The sequence below is a fragment of the Pygocentrus nattereri genome, chromosome 27 (genome assembly GCF_015220715.1).
Source record: "Pygocentrus nattereri isolate fPygNat1 chromosome 27, fPygNat1.pri, whole genome shotgun sequence".
In the NCBI taxonomy this organism is placed as follows: Eukaryota; Metazoa; Chordata; class Actinopteri; order Characiformes; family Serrasalmidae; genus Pygocentrus; species Pygocentrus nattereri.
Window position 1 is genome coordinate 13,675,522 of NC_051237.1, and position 21,599 is coordinate 13,697,120.

At 41.8% G+C, this 21,599-nt stretch overlaps 1 protein-coding gene across 5 annotated transcripts in view; it reads left to right on the plus strand.

The window, feature by feature from the left end:
* The window catches only part of tnrc18 (trinucleotide repeat containing 18), a 65,268-nt gene extending 47,191 nt beyond the window's left edge, over nucleotides 1-18,077 (plus strand). For 3 of the 5 annotated variants that reach the window (XM_017703169.2, XM_017703171.2, XM_017703172.2), the window contains exons 20-30: nucleotides 98-226; nucleotides 2,432-2,576; nucleotides 2,995-3,112; nucleotides 8,915-8,990; nucleotides 9,477-9,585; nucleotides 10,297-10,413; nucleotides 10,852-11,010; nucleotides 11,282-12,585; nucleotides 12,700-12,936; nucleotides 13,367-13,441; nucleotides 13,572-13,778. In XM_017703169.2, coding sequence (XP_017558658.1) covers nucleotides 98-226; nucleotides 2,432-2,576; nucleotides 2,995-3,112; nucleotides 8,915-8,990; nucleotides 9,477-9,585; nucleotides 10,297-10,413; nucleotides 10,852-11,010; nucleotides 11,282-12,585; nucleotides 12,700-12,936; nucleotides 13,367-13,441; nucleotides 13,572-13,778 — 2,676 coding nt within the window. Of the gene's footprint in view, nucleotides 1-97; nucleotides 227-2,431; nucleotides 2,577-2,994; nucleotides 3,113-8,914; nucleotides 8,991-9,476; nucleotides 9,586-10,296; nucleotides 10,414-10,851; nucleotides 11,011-11,281; nucleotides 12,586-12,699; nucleotides 12,937-13,366; nucleotides 13,442-13,571 lie in introns of all 5 variants that reach the window. The other 2 variants (XM_017703170.2, XM_037535434.1) reach the window with 2 other exon arrangements.
* Nucleotides 18,078-21,599: the final 3,522 nt, after the last annotated feature.

A 21,599-nucleotide genomic window follows, 5' to 3' on the forward strand; every position in this document is an offset into this window, starting at 1 on the left:
TCTGGGAATAACTCTGGCTTGTGTCCTGTCACATACTTGTGTGAAGCTTTTTGCTCTCTTAGTGCTGGTGGCTTAGTTTTGTCTCTTGGTGTTACAGAAGAAGAGGCTGAAGGAGAGCCCCCTGCATCTGCCCCTGGCTCAGTTCCCCAGTACTCCCTCAGAGGGCAGCGCAGCGCCCCCTGTGAGTCCAGGTCGCAAGAACAAGGTCAAGCCCAAAGCCCGAGAGGTAAGCTCCACCTGGCAGTGAGTGAGTCACTAAGATCATGCTAATGATTATAAAGACCCCTCTCTTTTCCCTTTCCAGTTAGCCCCCACTACCAACATTTAAATTCTGAAATCCCTTAATGCAACCGGCCTTGATGCATTACTCCATAAAATATATGATTCATGCAGCATTAGTGATAATTTTTTACGGTGCAAAGACAAGAGGCCGGATGATAAATATTTGAAAGAGGAGGTGTAAGGAGCAGCCATTTCGTGAGGCTCTTTGCTGTTGGTGATGGGAGAGAGAGAAAGAGAGAGAGTGAGAGTCAAGCCTGGGAGAAGGAAACTGAAAAGGATTAGAATAATTTTACCTGGCAGGCTGGAGGCCCCTCCTGCAGACCGCTGGGAAAAGCCATGCATTTGAATGAGCTTGGCCAGGCCCTTGTCCCATGCTGTACAGCACTGGTCTGAAAACCCACTGCACAGAGATTGAAAGAGAGAGAGAGAGAGAGAGAGAACAGCAAGCCTAATTAGACTGCACACTCGGTGGGAGGGGAGCAGAATGAACTAAAGGATGTCTCCCTCCATCCATTTCCCTGCCCCCCTGCCTCATTTATCTGTTTCTATAGACATTTATTTTCTTTTCTGTGAGGGAGAAATGTGGGCTGCGTTTTAAAATTCACCACAGTCACTCTTTCCCCGTTTTATGTATAAATCACATGTTCTGATGTGGCATCCTGAGGTGCGGGTGTTTCCCCTGGGAGTTCTGGCATTTTTGAAATGGAGAATCCTGTGTCTGGCATGTCGAGCTTGTCACTCATCTAAATGGGTTTCACTGAATCGATTCTCGCCACACAAGCACATGGAATTAAACCAGCGATGCTTGGGTGTTTTCAGTGGTGCGTAGGGATGTCCTGATCAAGTTTCTCTCCTGCAATCCTAATCTGTGTCTGTTAATATTGACTATCTGATGATTTGGATTATTGTGGCGCTGTGTACGTTTCAAGTATATTAAAGTTGGAAAAATCTAATTTAAGTAAAATATACTAAGCTGCCAGCTGCTTTAAAATACCAGATTAAATGGCTACATTTTTAAAATGAGCATAGTGGGACTCTCTGACCCTCTTTCTTATGGTGTTTTATATACTCTACCTTCATATTTCATATTGCTCTAAGATGTTTGAAATACTCCATGCTCTTTGCCTTGAATGCATTGTTATTCTTTTCTCTGAAACTACATTACCTGCAGATAAAAGTTGTCTAATCCAATCTCTTCTTCATACATCATGCAGTGTAAGCAGTAAAAAACATTTAATCTGGCATGTTCAGTCACATTCATTACACACACATTCTATGTGAGCATGAACAGACCCCTCACAGGAGAAAAAGCAAAGAGGTTGAAAGAGCCTCGTATAGATCAAGTCTATTTGTACAGTATACATTGAAATTGATTTGCTAGCATTATTTTTCACAGCAGGTAAATGAAGGAAACAGCTTCTAAAACAGTGCATAATCACCCTTTTTTTAACACTTCTTTTCTGTAAACTTACAGCTCACTTACAGATGTTGCATAAAAAGGGTCTATAAATGTTATGGAATGGTAGAGAACAGCCGTTTTTTATTGGATGAGCATGCTGGGTGGATCAGTGTTCTTTTGCAATTCAGGAGAGTGATCTGTTCAGACCGATGGCAGAGATGGGTTGCATTTTTAAAAAGTGACAACCAAAACCGCTGATTTGGGCAATAAATTGGATTTGGACCCCTTTTACGTACAGTTTGAGCTAAACAGTTTTGTGAAAAAATAATTGATCCACTATCAATTGGGGGGGGCCAAGGTCACCAGCAAATCCTATTTTTTCTGGGTTGACTTAAGCCAGACTGCCAGTTATTTGTAATTGTATTATGCACACAGCACATGGTTGCTTTTGATTAGTCCAGCTCAATTACAGGTGGTTCCTGAGTTATTAGGCTAAATTTCCCCACTTTAATTTAAACTCATTATAGTTGATAATAGTTGTAATAAGCCAAAGTGTGTAATAAACACACACACATACACACACACACTTTAACATGCGGCTAGCCTTAACAAGGATCAGAATTGGATCGGGTAATATAGCCAATACTGCTGCATTAATATATGTCTAATATTAATTTTTCTAATTAGAAAAATCCCTATTGGTGCATATTGTTTAAAGGGCCACACTGCATGTTTTTTGAATTCCCCCAGCAGGCTCGAGGAAAAGGGGGTGCTGTTAGCAAGCTGATGGAGAGCATGGCAGCTGATGAGGACTTTGAGCCCAACCAGGACAGCAGCTTCTCAGAGGACGAAAACCCTCCTCCCAGCGCTCAGCCCGAAAGACCCTGCACTCCTGGTAAGTACACCCACACGCTCTCTCAACAACTCTCAGCCTTGTTCATGCACCTTTTCCGTCAGCAGGGCTGTTGAGCTCTTCATCAGTGCTCTCCCATTTTTAATTGCTGTTTTACGACTAAATCACCCCTCTTTTTCTTGCCCGCAAGTCGCAGTTAAAAAGCAAATGGCTTTGAGTGACAGGAGGCAAGAGTCATTTCACGCTTTTGCTTCTCTTAATCCGGCATTAAAAATCTGACAATTCATTTAGCTTGATTGCATTCATATGGTAATATGCATAGATGAATGTTATTGCACCTGGAGTTTACCTGATAGACAGCATTTAGCTGGGATGACAGTATTTGGATTGGCTGAGTGATTATCTCTTAGTACAAAAACACCGTTTTGCTCATCTTTTGTGTCTGCCTTTCTCTGTGCAGCGCCTCGGAACTGTGTGATAGACAAAGATGAGCTGCAAGATGGACTCCGCGTGCTCATCCCCATGGATGACAAGCTGCTGTATGCTGGTCATGTCAACACCGTCCACTCACCTGACATGTAAGAGACCCTCACCCCCACTTCACTTTTACTGCTTTTTTGTGCTCTGTTCATCTCTCTTCCCTTGTTCCATCCCTAACCTACCCTCTAAACAATGGCCCTGTGCTATAACTCCTATAAGGTCATTGAATGATTATTTTAGCTGAACTGAACCAATTTCTGGGAAACAGGGTTGAGTGAAAAATGGGGTTTGGATGTCTTTTTGCAGCTGATGAAAATATACGTTTCATCTCTTCATACTATTTGCTTTTGTTTTGTGTTTTTTCTTTGCTGTATTATTCTCTCGCAGCCTGTTGTAGTCAAGCATACACAAGGTGCACACCACTGAAGATGAAAAGACTTTCCCTCAAAGTCATCTCTGAGAGGGCTAATCACATTTGGAGGCAAAAATCTGTGTTGAAGCATCTGGCGTGGGGAGCTAAAGTGAACACTTGCCCAGTGTAAAAAGCCTTGTCCTGCATTTTTAGTTTCATTAGAGCATCAGCCCTCAACAGCTCCTGATCTGCATTAGCATTAGGGCTGCAAAAATGAATATTTCAGCAGTTAACTTATCTGCAGTTTATATTTTCAGTTAATGGAATAAATTTAAAGCCTACCATGTCACTGAGAATGAGTCAAATTATTTAGCCATTTCCTTACTTAATTAAAAATATAATTTAATGGTGTACAGGAAACAGACTTTCATCATGGCCAAATCAAGAGAATGCAGTCAAATACATTTAGCAATAATTTTGCATTAACAGTTTTTGTAAGGTATGAGAATGTGGCGGCCTTGTTGAGCTAGCCGTTTTCTGAATGACACCGGGTCAAAGTATAAAATAGTAAAAGCATGGACATAGATTATAGGGTTTGGGGGGGGGGAGTGGGCGTATGGCCCTGCTTTAGATTTCTGACCGCTCAGAAAAAAGGAAATTTATACAAATGTGAAATTAACATTTTAAAAACAAATTTGACTTCTTATATAATACAAGATGAGCCCAAAATTGAGGACTGCTAAAACTCTGCTTAGGTTATCACAAATTTTTCAGCAGCAGATGCAGCGTTTACATTCTTAGGCACAAAGGCTGCAATAAGGCACAAAACGACATCACCCAGCTAGAGTGTTTATGCAGACTGTTAGTTTAGCTGAGCTGGGCTAGCTCCCAGCATAGGCTACTGCTAGGAAAAAAAAGACAAGAAAATCAGTTCTTAACCATCAAATCCCTGTGCTGTAAAGAGAGTGTGTGGTTACATAGGATTTATCTGCTGTGACTTGCTGTCAGCAAGGCAGTTAAATGCGAGGTTAGGGCTGTCATTTTATCTGATAGTTAATTATCATATAAACGCGATTAACGGTTTAATTGTCTTTTCTTGTTCATTGTTTGCGATTTACTAAAACAAGCCAAAAGTTGCCAAAGTGGCTGACCTTACTTGTTAGCTATGTTTAGTAGATGACACTGGCTGTAATATTAAATCAATACTGCGCTCAACACACAGATCTACAATTACGCAATCATCTGCAAAGTTAAGCAAAGCTGCATGTCCTTCACAAGAGTGAAAATAAGCAAAACAAAAATCCTTCTGCCAGCTACAGACATAACTCAGCTTTGTCCTCTAAACAGTTACAGCACCATGTTTTTTTTCTTAGTACACCCATTATGTTCCAATGAATGCATTTACTGCTTTCATTTATTTACATTTATTAACTCAGTCACATTGTGTGTGTTTGCAGCATATGACTGCACTGCAGTCAGCTTTAATAACTGTGATAATATTAAATAATAACACTAATTTTAAATGAGTGCTATTATGTTATATATGCTATTATGACCTATGTGAGGTCAGAAAACACATTGTGTTTTAAAAATTTCTTTTCTCTCTCTCTGTCTGGTTATGGGAGCTTCAGTGGAGTTGGCTGGCTTGTGGTTGTCATCGTCACTATAGCGATGTCTCTGGTATATAATTTTTATAATGTAAATGTATATAATGTTTCCTAGCTGCACCCCCCCCCCAAGGAAAATTCTAGCAATGGCACTGGGTTAAAGTGCTGTGTATCTCAAATGACAAGTTGATATAAGTATTCCCTTATTTTTTTGGTATCAGCTAATCACTGTAGTCCTTGTTAGCATGCAAGTCTTACAGTGATGAGGCTTAAGATGTTCAGTGGTCTTGATTGGAAACCCACGTATCTCCTTCCCTCCCCTCTTCCCCTCATCATCTATGACTGTAGGCTGCTGAGCCAGAGGGGTCAAGTAACACTCCACCTTAGGAGAAAGAAAACCTAGTCCTGTTTGTTCTTACATTGTGATGAGCAGATGTTTGGAATAAGAACGGATGTTGAGAGTTATCGTTGTTACTCAGCTCTGCAGAGGCGTATTTTTATTGGTTCATTTAGCAGTTGAGATAATGAGATGTAACGGTCACGTTTAGTAACGCTCTCTCTCCTCGCTCTCTCTCCTCTCTCTCTCTCTCTCTCTCTCTCTCTCTCTCTCTCTCTCTCTCTCTCTCTCTCTCTCTCTCTCTCTCTCTCTCTCTCTCTCTCTCTCTCTCTCTCTCTCTCTCTCTCTCTCTCTCTCTCTCTCTCTCTCTCTCTCTCATTCACAAACTGTCCCTGTGCTAAAAATATCCTCCTCCCTGCAGTGGAAGGTGCCTTTGTGCAGAGCTGTGTTTGAATCACAGGCCTTCAGCCACGCTCTTCAAGGAGCATGGTTAGTACGACAGTGAGAACTGGTTGTGAGGAGATTTAATATCCAGACTGTGGAGAGGGCGAGGCGCGAGCAGAAGAGCCTACTGGAACAGATCGCTTGTTGTTCCGCTCTGTAGCAGCATGTGCTACACGACACCTTAAACGCAGCCAGAGATTGAGAGTCCACACAGAGGCCATCAGACGTGTGTGAGCCACTGCTGCTTATACTCCTGTGCCCGTGTTCATTACCCTTCACCATAATGAAGGTGTATGAATGTGTGTGAACAAATTGTAGCCCCTCCCCTTAACTGCATTACACTGTCTGCATGCATGGCCATATCCATAACCACTCACTGTTAAATTGTGGGGTCAGTAATTAAAGCGATCAGTGTTGAATTAGGACTGGAATCCAGAAGGACAGGAGAGAAGTGGTCATGTCTCCCCTGAGCCACTGCTTTTCACCAGCCCTGCACGGTGAGAACAGAAAAGACTGCTGGCAGGCCCATTGTCATTCACGTGACGTGCAGGCCATGCTAATGGCTCTGGCCCATTATTTATGGGTAATGGGAAAATAATTTGAAGCTTTCTCTTCACCCTTCAGTGACTTCCCATTTTTTATTTATGTACTGAGTCTCTGAGCTCTGGGGCAATGTGTGAAAACAGGAATTATCACCTTCTTTAAGAAAACGAGTTCTGGTCCTCGGTTCCACTCATAATCAGAGATTTCTGTATATGTGAAAATTGTAAATTGCAAGTAGCATTTTGTGCCCATTCATGGCTACCCTTTTTCTCGAATACTATTCTCATTACTCATATTGAGATTGTGTTTTTAAAGTGCATTCAGCCTGATTTACTGTTCCATGCTCACTCTGAAAAGTTTAAATTAATTCTGAAAGTTACAAATCCTCAAAAACCCTGAAGCTTTTCAGGATTTGTTTAATTAATTTATTTTACAATAAACACTGTATTTATTTAGAATTGCAGGAAGGGATGTACACTTTTTTTTTTTTTTTTTTTTTTTAAGTGAAATTGAATTAAAGCATCTTTTACAGGGAACATTATTAAATATGCCTTGCGCTTTTTAGTGCACAATTTCTATTTATTTGCTAAGTTTAACATAGGAAAAATATAAAATGTGCCAAAACTTCTGCATACAACTGTCTATATGCTTTGGTAGATATGCATATGGAAAAATGTTGGATATGTTTATAATAATCAGCCCACAATTCTCTTATTGATGCACCCCTAATTGTAGGTTTCTAATTGTAGGTTTCTTACAAAAATAGGTAGTTTTACATGAACAGCCCTGTTGACTATTTTCTCAGTAAATCCTGCTTGTTTTGCTAGTCTGTGTGGAGGATTCAGTCTTTAACCCTGCTAGTAGCATCTCAAGCCCAATCACACGCCCTCTCCCGTCAGGGAGCAGCTGGTGTGAATTTAAGCGAAGCCTCCAGACACGGGCGATCGGCTGTTCCCAGCAGCACAACCCCCCCCTCCCCCTTCAGCCTGCCTCTCAAGAGAGTCTGCTGCTCATGAGTGTGTCTGGGGCCAGGCTGGAGGAAGTGTTTGAGGAGGAGGGGGTCCCAGATCACCTTGCGGGCCCGTGTCTCAGTAATAGGACTGCCACTCTGACGGACGTGCCTGACAGCTGGCTCTGTGCCCACGCTGAACCTTCAGGCACCCTCATGCATCCAGATGAGAAGAGGTCAAGCATCTGACCGTCAGGGTGGTGGCGTTGAGTATTATTTTTAAGTTGTTCATTTTTAAATTATTTATAAGTAAGGAGGCCTGCTTCCAATCTAAAACATTTTATTGTTTTGTTGTACTGTGTTCTGACCTGCATCTTAAAGGATTATACACTTCACTCACACCTTTTATTTAATGTACGGTTGTATGCAAAAGTTTGACCCCCCCCCACCCCCCCCCAACAAAAAATTAAATATTTTTCGGCAAATGTATTCATAGAAAATGCCGTAACACTTACACAGGCCTCATTTCATGTTTTTCTTGTTTTTTTTCCCTTTCAGTGTTTTAAATTTAACCGTGCATTGATGTGCAGATGTGTCCTCTGTAGAGGATTTGTTAACTTACCTTTTACTTATAAAATCAACAAAACATGCAATTTAATCAGGCATGCTAAGGGTTTTTCATACGACTGTATATATGGAATATTAATAACTCCCAAACAAGCGCTTACTGACCCCCTCCTGTCTGTGTAATGGTTTGAAAAGCATCTGGCTACAATATTAATACTGCAGAGATCTAACCGTCCTCTTACTCTAGACTCACCAAATATCAACTCCCACATAGTGACTCAGCCTTGCAGAGTTTTTATTAAGAATACAAGATCCGAGGGTTTTTTTTTTTTTTTTTTTTGGTTGAAGGAGGCTGGGTAGTACCCCTTCTGGCTCTGTCAGGCACTATGTAATGAAAAGCCTCTGTCTTATCTTTCCTCTGCCCACCTGACCTAGCTTCTTCTAGCTTCTTAACCGGGGAAAAAAATGAAACAGTCATAGACAAGATGAACTTATCAGGCAACAAATTTTAAAAAGCAAAGCCGCTTCTGAATCTAGTGCCAGGGGAGAAGCTCACCGTTTGAGTGAAGGCAGCAGAGAAAGCCTTTGGGTATTGGGGGGGATAAAGGGCAGCTCAAAGCCCTGTCTGTCTCATCCTCTGAGGACCCCTGTCTTCATGTTAAGACTGCCTCAGCTCCAGCATTCTCAGACCCTCTCATTTGAGTCCTGTCCATCCCTCCTCTGGCACACAGCACACTTTCTACCCCCCCTTATGCACCGTACCACACATGGCCTATTTCTGTCAACTGGTTTATTTTTGTTCTGACATTCTGACATACTGTGGTGTTAATATTTTGCAGGGTAGTGAGATATGTGGCCATTCTTATTTAGGCTATTTTTAGAATCTGCTTGTGTGTGTGTGTATATTGCTTACTCAGGTGTTTCAAAACTTTCCTGAAGTCTACTGTACTCCTAGCTGAATGCCCTGTAGGGGTCCATGTCTTGTGTCTGTACCTGTGAGTATTCTTTCTCTCTCACTGGAGCAGGTCACTCAACAGTGTCTCGCCTGTCAGGCTAAGGCGGTCAGGTTGTGTGCTAATGACGGCAGCTTGTGTCTTGCAGATACAGCGTGGTGGTTGAAGGCGAACGAGGGAACAGGCCTCACATCTACTGCCTGGAGCAGCTGCTGCAGGAGGCGGTCAGTACTTCCACACACTGTCCTCGCCACTCGCTAATGAGGCCCGTGCACGTCCTAGCACACAGCGGCATGGCCGGGGGCGCCCGCTCTCTGCCTTCGCTAACAGGCTCTGGACATGCTCTAACATAGGACCTCTTTAGCACCTTCCACTCCTGCTACGCTAAGGGCATGTTTTGCTCCACTAATTCTGACTGTTGGTTTAGGCAGTAAGGGCTCTCAGCTTCTACCTCTCCTTCCTAATGGGCCGTAGGAAGTAGAAGCTCAGCCAAAAGCAACCCCAGCCATAGCACTCTCTCAGATGGATTATATACAAAAGAGAAATGTTGCGTTGCCAAAAAGCAGTGTATGAGTCATTCAGCTGTGAATTAGAATAGACAGTAGTCCATGTGCATTGCATATAGATGAACACATACAGCATAGCTTGCAAAATGCGCAAATGTCTTGATTTAATTTTTCCCTTTGGGCCGCACCACCCCCGTCCTCCAGATTATCGATGTAAAGCCCCCCTCTGTGAGGTACCTCCCCCAGGGGACGAGGATTGCAGCCTATTGGAGCCAGCAGTACCGTTGCCTCTACCCTGGCACAGTTGTCAGAGGTAAGAGATTTTTATATATATATATATATATATATATATATATATATATATATATATATATATATATATATATATATATAAATTTTTCTCTCTCTCTCTCTCTCTCTCTCTCTCTCTCTCTCTCTCTCTCTCTCTCTCTCTCTCTCCCACCCCCTGTAACTGTAATAGCACATCAATTGGCACATTTTATATAGACTCACTGACTCGCTCAGCCTTTCTCAGGTGCCAAAAAAAAAAAAAAAAAACAACAAAAAAGGCACAAATCTCTACTGTCCTCTGTACAGCTAACCTTTCAGGGCAGAGGCTTGTTTAATTTTCTTTAATCTGAAGCTTTTAGCTAAGGCCAGCAGGCCTGCCAGAGTAGGTGGGGAAGTGCAGGGGCCAGGGGGATGAAGGATGATGTGGTTAGTTTCATGCAGCCCTCCGCTTCTATTATTATTTATTTTCCCTCCCACTAAGGCAGGAGTGAGCTGGAAGCTTGTCAAAAAAACTCTTAAAGGAGGCCGTAGCTACTGCTGCTGTCAGCTTACAAGAATAAAAAGGGCCCTGTGTGCAGCGCAGTGGCCCACGAGACGCATCTGAGAAATTGGTGGTTTTCTCCTTTTGACTGTCATTTGCATGGGAGGATTTGCCATCTCACTCAGTGGAAATGTAAATTGAGGTGATATACATTCCTGCACATCAGTCTTTCTCCCTGTTCCGTGCTTCCAGGGAGCCCCGACATGGATGAGGTGGACGACTTGATTACGGTGGAGTTTGATGATGGGGACACTGGTCGGATCCCGCTGTCGCACATTAGACTGCTACCCCCAGACTACAAGATCCAATGTGAGTGTTCAAGGGATTGTGTGAATCATCAGCCCAGATCTAAATGTTACGCTAATGGACTATGAATACAGTGTTCGATTTGGGGCCTAGGCAGTCGCTGATATGTTTACTTTCGTACTTGAGATGTGATGGACTCAATGGAAGAGATGTTTTCCTTTAAATTGCTGTTGGATTGCAGTTGATCAGCTCTTAGACTGACACGTTTGTATTTTTGTGCAACGTTTTGACAGCGTTCTTTAAAAATTTATATTGAAAGTGAAGTCTTGGTGTGTACTTACTTAGACTAATGAATTGGGGGGGGGGCAAAATGTAAAGCATAAGTTTCATGTAAACATGAAGAGAATCAGTGCATGTCAATTTTTGTTTTGAATTTTTCTGTTTACTGTATGTGCTGTATGTTAATAATGCAGACTAAACAGAAAGTGTGCTTCTGCACAGGTGCGGAGCCTTCTCCTGCCCTCCTGGTGGCTTGCACTAAAAGGCGTGGCAGGAAGTGCAGTAAGGATGTTTCAGAGAGCAAAGAAGCAGCCCCCAAAAGCACAGAGGATCCTGCTCCGAAGAACAGGGGGAGAGGGAGAAAACCTAAACCCAAATCAGGTGATTTGAACATGAACCCTTTGTCACTCCTTTTATTGTTTTCACCTTAAAGAATATTCAGCTGGCTGTACTGGAATTGATGAAATGCAACAGACTGATTGGGCGATGGTGGATATGATTGGTGGTTTCTTAGATATTAAATCATTTTCTTATGGCTGGGGTGAACAAGCTTCCTGGCAGAACAGTGTCAGCTTTTAGCTTCACAGCATTCCATGTAGGTCAGTGTTGTGCTCAGGCATATTAAAGCCCTCCTCTCTGTTCTGCTTTCCAGAGCCTGAGGTTCCTCCAAAAGAGCATGAAAAAGCTGATACATCAGCCGCTCCACAGGTCCAGGAAAGGCCCCTGTCTGCCCAGAAAAGTGGCCCAAGGCCAGGCAGTAAGACCCAGCCGACCACCACAAGCAGCCCCTCCATTTCTATAACTGCCGAAGGCCAGAAGAAAACCACAATAGCCAAGACCCCAGCCAAAGTACGTTCACAGCCCCAGTCCATCTATTCATCAGCACTTTATGGAAAAGTTCTTTCCGTGGATCTCTATAATGACCCCTCTGCTTCGCTAGCTTCTTTTATATCCACTAATGAGAGTGGAAAGGCAAAGCCTATCAAGCGGGTGCGGAAAAGTGAAGATGAGGGCGCGGGGTTTGGGCTTAAAAGCCAACGCAAGCAGCCTCAGACTGAGATTCTGATCAAGCTGGACCATGAGGGTGTAATGTCCCCCAAGACCAAAAAGACCAAAGCCCTGATGATGATGGAGGGCCAGAACCCCACCAAGAGAGACAACAAGGCTGTGATGGGCGTCAGCTACACTACTGTCACTACCTCCACCCCTGCAGAAAAAACACTGAAACCCAAACCCAAGGTCAAACCTGAGCCTGAGGCTTTGAATGTTGACAGTGTGTCAACCTACAGCATCCGTAAACTGGGCAGTGCAAGTGAGGGCCTTGTGAAGGTAAAGAGCTCTGGGGAAAAGAAGCAGAAGAAAGAGGATCAATCAGTCAGCTGCAGCAGCAGTAGTAGCAGCAGCTCAGAGTCTGAGGGAGAGGAGGAGAGAAGGACCTTGCAGGAGAAGAAAAAGGCCAAGCAGGACAGCAGCTCTACCAGCTCCCGGGCCTCCAGTCCCACTTCGTCCAGCTCCTCCACTAGCAGCTCTTCTTCATCTGCTGGATTCAATTCTTCCTCCTCCTCTTCCTCCTCCTCGACCACCAGTGACGAGGAGTCATCCTGCAGCTCAGATGACGAGACTCCTGTCGCACCTCAGTCCCCATCTTCTCAAGAACAGGCTCCGCCACAAGATGAGGAAGAGGATGTAGAAGAGAAGCTAGATGTGAAATCTGAGCCCACAGTCACCACCCCTAAGGTGCAGAAGGCCCCTCCCAAGCAACAGCAGAGGCAACAGAAACAGCAGCAGAAGGTGAAGAAGAGCGTTGGCCGACCTAAGAAGAGAGAGGGCATCCACTTGCCTACCACAAAGGAGCTGGCCAAGAGACAGAGACTGCCCTCTGTGGAGAACAGACCCAAAATCTCTGCCTTTCTTCCAGCTAGACAGCTGTGGAAGTGGTTTGGGAAACCTACTCAGGTGTGTCAGCAGAGATCAGTTCTCAAGATGTTTTTAAGTGAATATTTCCTATATCCCATTTCCAGTTTGGTTAACTTTCATCTAGACTGAAAAGCGTTTGTATTTTGATTGCAGAGACGGGGAATGAAGGGCAAGGCAAAGAAGCTCTTCTACAAGGCCATCATGCGTGGGAAAGAAATGATCCGAATTGGAGACTGCGCTGTTTTCCTGTCTGCTGGACGACCCAATCTTCCATTTATTGGTCACATCCAGAGCATGTGGGAGTCCTGGGGGAACAACATGGTTGTTCGTGTCAAATGGTTCTACCATCCAGAGGAAACCAACCCTGGAAAGAAACTTCATGACAAAAAGGTTACTACTGTTATGGTTCTTAAAGATTTATAGATTTGTAACTGACTATAAATGACAATGTTTGAATGCATTATTTGAGGCCTGCTACACATAAAAGGTTCAAGGATTCTTTTGTAAAATCAGTGGATTTATAAGGAACCATCAACACTCAAAGAACCTTTTGAATACATGATCAAATGGTTAGCCTCCATAATGGGAAACCTGTACTATATGGTTCTTTAAAGAACCCTTTTAGAAATGGTTCTGTAATGCACCAAAAAGAGAGACTCTTATAATGTAATATAATTATTACTAGTCATTTTGAGTGGATAATATACTCATTCTGTGACAGAATCCTTTCTCAGTACTATTCTGAACTTTTTTTTTTTTTGCTAAGAGTGTGTATTTTCAAAATTTTGCACTTTCCCATTCTTAAAAAAAAACTTGACAGAACTGGGATCAGTTGTCTGGAAGGAGTCTTCCTGCTGTTCTGCAGGCCTCCAACCAGAGAAAGGATTTCATGGAAGTAAGTAGATTTAAGTTGTAATGTAAAACTCTATGTATATTTATGAATTAAAAACACACATACATGGTTTTTCTCCCACTCAATAAATGAAAAAGATAATATCTAACTTGAAGTATGTTTCTTTCTGCAGCGGGCCCTGTACCAGTCCTCTCACGTTGATGAGAACGATGTTCAGACAATCTCTCACAAGTGTCTGGTGGTTAGCCTGGAGCAGTATGAACAGATGATTAAAACCAAGAAGTACCAGGACAGTGAGGACCTCTACTACTTGGCTGGCACTTATGAACCCACCACCGGAATGATTTTCAACACTGATGGGGTTCCTGTCATCTGCTGAGGAGTGTTCTCAACACCTGAATGTTTCAGCTCAGCCAGCAAGAGCTGCACCACAACATTGAGAGAAAATCTTTGTACAAGATGAGCAAGGGCTAAATAGATGTTGCAGCCTTAAGTGGAATTCTCCTGCCAAGAACAGGTTTCAGAGGTCATGGTGAAGGTACTTGTAGGCCTAGAGGGAGAATGCAGATAAGATTTGAGGGCTACTCTTATTTTCGTCCCTGAGACAGATTAATACTTGGTTTCAAACACTTTGGACAAATTCAAGTCAACGGCAGCTCATGATCTGTCAGTATTGTTAAAGTACATGTGTGGACAAGCTTAGAAGGCAAACATGGAGGACATGCCTAAGCAGTCCTCAACAGAGCGCAGTGGATAAGCCATAGCGTTGGTTTTTACAAAGCTCCGTTTTGGGAAAACGAAGACTGAACGTGTCAGAATTGTCTTTAAGGTCAAGTACATCGGTACAGCAGAGCTCCTCTGTCTCCAGCTGTCAGTGGTGGAGCTGGAACTATGCAGTCCAGTGGAACGGAGTCTGCTGGGTGATGGGGAGGGACCTGCTGGGAACCAGCTTAGAGGGCCCAGGGACCAGCTTCTGGAGGAAGAGATTCAGACTGACAGTGAATGTCACACTTACTACTTCAGTCCACCCAGAGAAGCTGTCCCTGTCAGCCACTCTGCTGTCCAGCAACCTCCCGATAAAACCATGCTGCAGTTTAATGGGGCAATGGCCGACTAATGAACTTGGACAGCTGACACAAGCCCAGACTCTTAAAGCTGCAGTTCACACTCACACCTCTGCTTGAGGATGGGTAGGGGAACAATTTGAAGCCCTTAAAAAAAATTTGAAAAAAAAAAAAGGAAGAACAGACTGCCCCAGGCCTTATGACCTGTGGACAGGTCTGAGATCTGTTGTGCTGGAGCCGGAGCTGTTCCTGCACACTGCACTGTTTATTCACAGGAAAGTGTGAGTCACTTTTCCACCAAGCAGCCCAAAAGATCTATCAGAATATTTATATGGCCCTGTCCTCCAGCGAGGCAGAAAGGGCTCTTTGTATGACTCATGGGCTGTCGCGAGCTAAAACGTTGTACAGATAGCTACATTTGTAAATACATACAGACGTACACTCTATATACAGTATAGACCCACATTTTATTTTCATGTACCATAGATTTATGTGAAAAATAATTTTTTTAAAGTGGTAAAAGGAGAAAAAAAAGCTTTAACAAAACTGTGAATAAGAGATCAAAATTAAGTGAAAATCAGGAACTCAGTTTTAGATCAAGGATCTCAGAAATTGTTACTGAAACTCATCTCAGATGCCCACTACATTGACAATGCAATGTAATTTTGAATATAATAATATTGAGGATACTATTACAGGACGTTGGGTTTGTGGAATGCATTGATATTCAGATGTTGTCCAATACTGCAGTTTTACAACAAAAAGCACTTAAACTTTGCCCTTCCAGTCTGTCTTGGGACAAATTTTCTTTGACAATCCCCAACAGAGGATGTATTTTATGACTGCCAGTTGTACTTAGTGATCACCACCTGATCAGGCTTTTTTTAGCTTATTGCTAAATTAAACCCTTTGACAGACATGTTTGTGTTGCTTGGCTTTATGTTTAACTTTCTGTTTTTAAGCATTCCTGTAATCCCTTGCCCAATCTCTTCTTTCTAAAATGCAATGAAAGCACTTTGTTGGAATATGTGACTAGCTAAGCAGCACAGAACAGCGACAAAATACATCATTAATCAGAGTGAGGTATTGGAAACCCCTGTGCTGAAACCTGCTTTTCTATATTTGCCTGCCCAGATCTGTCCCTCTGACCCATTCCTGCATCCTGCTGGTATTGGTCTATGGCCTTAATAGCCTTAACCTTGGTCCCCAGAGGCTGCTTAATGTTGGCCCAGTCACACCGTTTGAATGTTGCTTTTTTGTAAATAGGTCTTTCTGATTGATATTGTATTCCAAAGAAAGCACCATCAGTCACCAGAGGCATTCGTACACGCCGATACAGGACCAGGCTGTTTATTCGCTGCTCCTCTAATCAAGACCAATCAAATGTATTTGATTTCTGGCATCATTATGTGCTGAGAATATTTTTCAGACTAGCAAACACTCATGTTTTTTTTTTAATTGTGATTTTTTTTTTTTCTTTTTTTTTTTCTTTTGGGTGCCTCATTGTGGTTGAAAGAATGAATGTTGTCTAATTATCAGACATGGTTTTAATATCCAGTCAAATTGTATTGTATTTGATACTGGGTGGAAAGTGTTCCTTGTGAGCATGTTTCAGGCCTTCTAGGGTGAGGTTTTATGGGGATGTTGTTTTTATTTGGCATGTTTTTTTTTCCAAGTTTGTTTATAACCTGCTCCAACTGTAGTAGGTCCATCCATCTATCTGAGCCACTAAAATTTCCTCCAGTGTATATGAATCTGAATGCGTGTGAATTGGGAGAATTCTTGGTTAGTACATGGGTAAATTCATGAGGTTTAGCTTTGCTGTTGAAATCTCACCCATATGTAAACTATCCAGCCAAATCTTTTCATTGCCATATTTCTTCTACCTCCCTTTTCTTCAGCTCACCACATCCTCCTTTCCTTTGCTGTCCTTATTTTCAGCCATATTTTAAAGGTTCACATTAGGCCATCTATCTCTAAATGTGCTTAGCACCATTTCTGACCTTAATTCCGTTGTTATTCATACCCCGTTGCTTTCGGCCGAAATGTTAGTCAGTGGTTTAGGTTTTTTTTTTCTTTTTTTTTTTTTCTCATTTTTAAGGGAGGGGTAAAAAAAAAAAACAAGGGGAACAGACACTAGAAACATCTGGGCTTTGTAACCCAGAGTGATTTAGGCCTACTCAGTATTTCAGAACGTCTTTATATTGTAGAAATGTGTTGACACTATTGCATATATATAGAGAGAGAAAGTATATCAGTAAATGTGTCTGAAATATTTTTTTTCATGTTTCATATAACATTGCCCAGTCTCTCTTAAAGAGATGATATCTTGTTGATATTCAATAGGTTATTTCTTAACATGTTAATCATTATATGTGGTCTCGAGGTAAATTGTATATTCTGTCTTTATATCAGGTTCGGACTGTTTTTTCTGAGTCTTCTGATTATTTTGGTCGAGGATTTTTAACAGACCCAAAGCTGACTGAAATGGTGCCAATGATCTTTTAAAATCAGCGAAAAAATCTGAAGCAACATTGAGCAAGCAATCATGGTCCAAAACTCTGAAATATATGAAATATGCTTATTTTTGTGTTAGATATGTGTCTTTATCAAGTTGTACAATTTAAGTGCCCCTCAAAACAAACGTTTACTTGGAGCTTGAGTCAAGCTGTAAAGCACTTTTTAGAGTATTTCTGTCTGCATGTTGTAGAAATAGAGTTTATGCCTCTAGGAATAATATTAGAGCAGAGCAATCAACAAAACTATATTTTTTGCTTGCTGTGTCTTCAACACGGTGTCCGTTAAATCCAGCTTTGAGTCCATCCCTTTGCCCCATCCTGTGGTCACTGAGAGACAGTGGCCTCTGCTGGTAGCAGTCATGTAGGATGAGTTTAGTGGATAAGTGTCTTCTGCTACATGTCCAGTCGTGTCTGGACACCTTTATAATAATGTACAAGGATTAACTGGCTCGTTAGAAAAAGCTCTTGTATAGGAGAGCCAGACCTGAATAGGTTTTGCTGTTTGCATGATTCTGTTGGCCTTTTTTTTTTTCTTTTTTTCATTTCGTTTTGTTTCTCTAATCCAGTCAGGGGTTTATCTTGTCACATTTCCCCCTCTCAGAACAATCGTCCTCCATGCTTAATGTGCAATACTGCTGAATGTGGTTTCTGTGAGGTAGCTGCTAGTGAGGGACGAAGATTGTTAGAGAGAGAAAGCGAGAGAGAGCGAGCGAGCGAGAGAGTGTGGACTGGAGGCTGGTCCTTCGCTGGTCTTTGTCTGCTGGTCCGTCAGCATTGGTAAAGTCCTGTTACAAAAAAAAAAAGCTATAGTTTTAAAATGATTTTTTGAAATTTTAAAAGCATCATGGTTTTGTAAATGGTCCTTTATGAGAGGGGGACATACACTTTGTACACACATTTAATCCTGTTAAAAATAATAAGATACATTTTTGAAGAATTGAAAACCAATTGTAAGATTGCTGTTGACCTGTGTGTAAACTTCATGGAATTGTGTATTTTTTTTTTTAACAGAAGAAACCAGCTTAATCAGTGTTCTTTCCAATTCTTTTAGCAACTCAATTTTCTAGTTCATCAATAAACATTGTGAAAACTGTACTGGTGTTCTGTCAGTAGCATTAAACACTGCACCCAATTACATGCAAATTTGGGGATGTGTGTGTGTGGCGGGGGGTAATGGGGTTGAGAGGGGCATGTAGTCCCACTGTGTGACATTATACAAGCAGATTTTTGTGGTGTAGAGGGATGGCTGTTAAAAAAAAAAAGTACATAACTTATCACTGATAATATTTCCCATTAAATCTCCCACACCAGTCATCTTGCATTGCCATTACATGCTAAAACAGACGACTGTCTAAGAAAAAAGGCACAGTGTGCACACTGGGCTGCTCCAAAACCTTGTCCATGTGCCACAGTGCTTTGAGTGCTATAGAACACGTGTTCCTCAGGAGGGGGTGAAACATTGTGGCCTGTGCAAAGGCCATTGAATATTGTTTTGTTTAACCTCACAAATAAATAAATAGAAATTTACACATACACATTTTCTAAGCCACTTTTCCTTCTGGGATGGGGGCTGGAGCCTATCCCAGCTGTCAATGGGCAGAAGGCAGGAAACGTCCGGGACGTGTTACCAGTCTATCATAGGCAGACGGACATATACATTCACACTCGCACCTAGGGACAGTTTAGCATATCCAGTTGGCCTGGCTGCATGTCTTCAGACTATGGGAAGAAACCCACACAGACACGGAGGGAACCCTGGTTGCCCAGCCTGGAATGGAACCCAGGCTCTTCTTGCTGTGAGGCGACAGCGCTACCAACTGTGCCACCACGCCGCCATAAATGCCCTCTCCCTGTAGAGTATCTGTTAACTTTGTTTTGTTGATTTTCTGAATAATAAAAATAACTCAACTGAGGATGTACAAACTGTTTATATCTTCACTACAAAGTGTAGATATAAAAAAAAATATTAAATAAAAATATGCAACTTTTCTGTTGTGGCAGTGTTGTGCAAACCAAATTTCAATGAAATTGGGATTGTAGGTAAAATGCAAATAAAAATAGAGCACAATGATTAATAAATCTACTTTGGCCTGTATTTGAACAAAAAAAGTTAAAGTGAAAACAGACAAATGATTTATCTGATCAGGTTCATTGTTTTCATAAATATATACTCATCCTCAAACGGATTCTAAAAAGGTCGGGACGGGAGCAACTCAACACTAAACAGGTCACTTTAACCAGGTGGTGCAATCATGGTTATGTATAAAAGGAGCGTCCAGAGAGGACAAGAGTCCTCTATGAGCAAGGGTGAGACTAGACTCGCCACTTTGCCAAAAATACATCAGCAAATAATCCAACATTCTAAGAATAGTTTTTCTCAGTGAGCAATTATAAGAATTTTAGGTAATTGGCCCGCTGGAGACATCTCTGTGCATAAAAGACGAGGCTGAAAACCACAACTGAATGTGTATGACTTTGCCCCCATTGGACAGCACTGCATTTGAAACCAACACGCCTCTGTAATGGATACTACCGCATGTGATGGGAATACTTTGACAAACCACTGTCATTAAATGCTCTTCTTCACTGCAACCATGAAAGTAGCAGTACTGTTCTGTGCACAGTAGGCATCATGCCAACAACATCCAGAAACACTGATGTCTTCTCTGGGCTCGAGCTCATCTGAAATGAACTGATGCATGATGAAAATGTGTATAGTGGTCTGACAAGCCACTTTGTATTCTCTGGGCTGAAAAGGAAAAGGACCTTCCTGATTATTTCACATTTTGAAACAACAAATGCTGCTTTTTAGGCATCGCTTACTTTAACATGAAAGCACGAAGCCACATTCTGCACATGTTAGAACTGCATTGCTGGGTAATCAGAGAGAGAGAGCAGGTGCTAAACTGGCCTGCCTGCAGTCCAGAACTGACTCTCTTTAAAAATATTTACCGCATTATTAACTTCATAACACAACAACGAAGACTTGTAAAAAAAATCGCCTTTCAAAACTTCATCAGTTGTTGTCTTCCATCCCCCAATGATTATTAGGTTCTGTAAAACGGAAAGGTGATGTAACACAGTGGTAAACATGCTACTGTCCGAACTTTTTTGGAATGTGTTGCAAGCATCGTATTTCAAATGAGTGTTTACAACAAAAAAAGCAACAACAAAGTTCATAATGTAAAACAATTTAATACACATCGAACAGAAATTAATTAGCATTTCACATAATGTCCAGGCTTTTTTGGAACTAGTAATCTGTGTCCACGTAGGTTATAGCCTTTCAGTGTTGGTCCCCACCAGTGTTCTGTTGGTCTCCACCAATCTGACCAAATCTGCACCCCTGCACGTTGGACTATGCACTCGGGGCTTAAACACGTTGTTATACTGCTATTAAAACTGTTTATAATCATGTAATAAATATTCATTTGGCATAGGTCATTCACATTTTTCTTAGTAAAGCACACATAATGACCACACTGTCCTCACTATAATGTATTGAATGATTTGTTGTTGGGTAGGTCTACGGGGATCACTGAATTTTTATAAGATTCTCACAGCTCCTGTCACTGATGCCCCTTGCAGGCTTTTCTGAGTGCATGCAGCTGACCAGAGAGCCCAGTAATTAGAGCTGGAGTGGAACTTGCTCCTCTGTGGTTTATAGCCATTATGGTGAAATTCACCACTCTGTTAAAAGATAAATGTGTTTTGCTGTAGTCACCAATAAAAGTTTTTGCAACTGCCTGTCATTTAACTCGAGCAGGACTAAATACTGAAGAATGCTATGAAAATCTTTACATAAACAAGTATAGATTTTCAGTAATTTGCTATTTAACTATTCACGTTCCCCAGTGAAAATGTTAACAGACGCACATTTCAGTGTCTTGTGCCATTTAATGACCACAGTACAGTGGTATATGCAATCTTAGCCCTTTAGACATGTATTCTCCGAGTGGTCCTACATCACTGCCCTGACAAACAGACTTGTTTTAGTGTGCGCAATTAATAAACAGACTATTTCATCATATAGAGGGACATAGAAGTGTGCTCTGGGATATGGCCTCTGCATTATCCGTGGGCTAGAATGACTGGGGTCACTGTTTGAAACCATTCAACAGCCCTTAAACATGTCCATTGGCGTCAATTAACTGCACAGCATCACTTTTACTAAAAGCTTGTGAAACCAGACAGAAGGCTTACATTGTATCAGCAGATTCTCCTCAACCTAAAACAAGCTTTTTCCCTTCAAGAGGGAAAAAAGCCTCTAGATTTCCAGTAACCATAAAGATGAGGTTTGAGGATGCATCCCTTTGATTTCCCTTGTAATGGAATAAAATTAGCATAATGCAATCTAATGGAAGTGCTTCTTAATTTTATTAGACAAACTGTATCCTGTTTATTTAGCTCCACATCATTTCTCATAGATTCCCTTAATGCAGTAAAAGACTGAAGCGAAACGCACTATGATTAACATACAATAAGATTAAGTTTTAACATGTTTCACCCTGCGCCCACGGACAGGCACTGTTTGTCAACAGGAATTGATTTTAATGGTGTTGTTGTGTGTCGCCTCTTTTACGCTGAAAAAAATAGTGTTCAGTTTATTTGATTCAT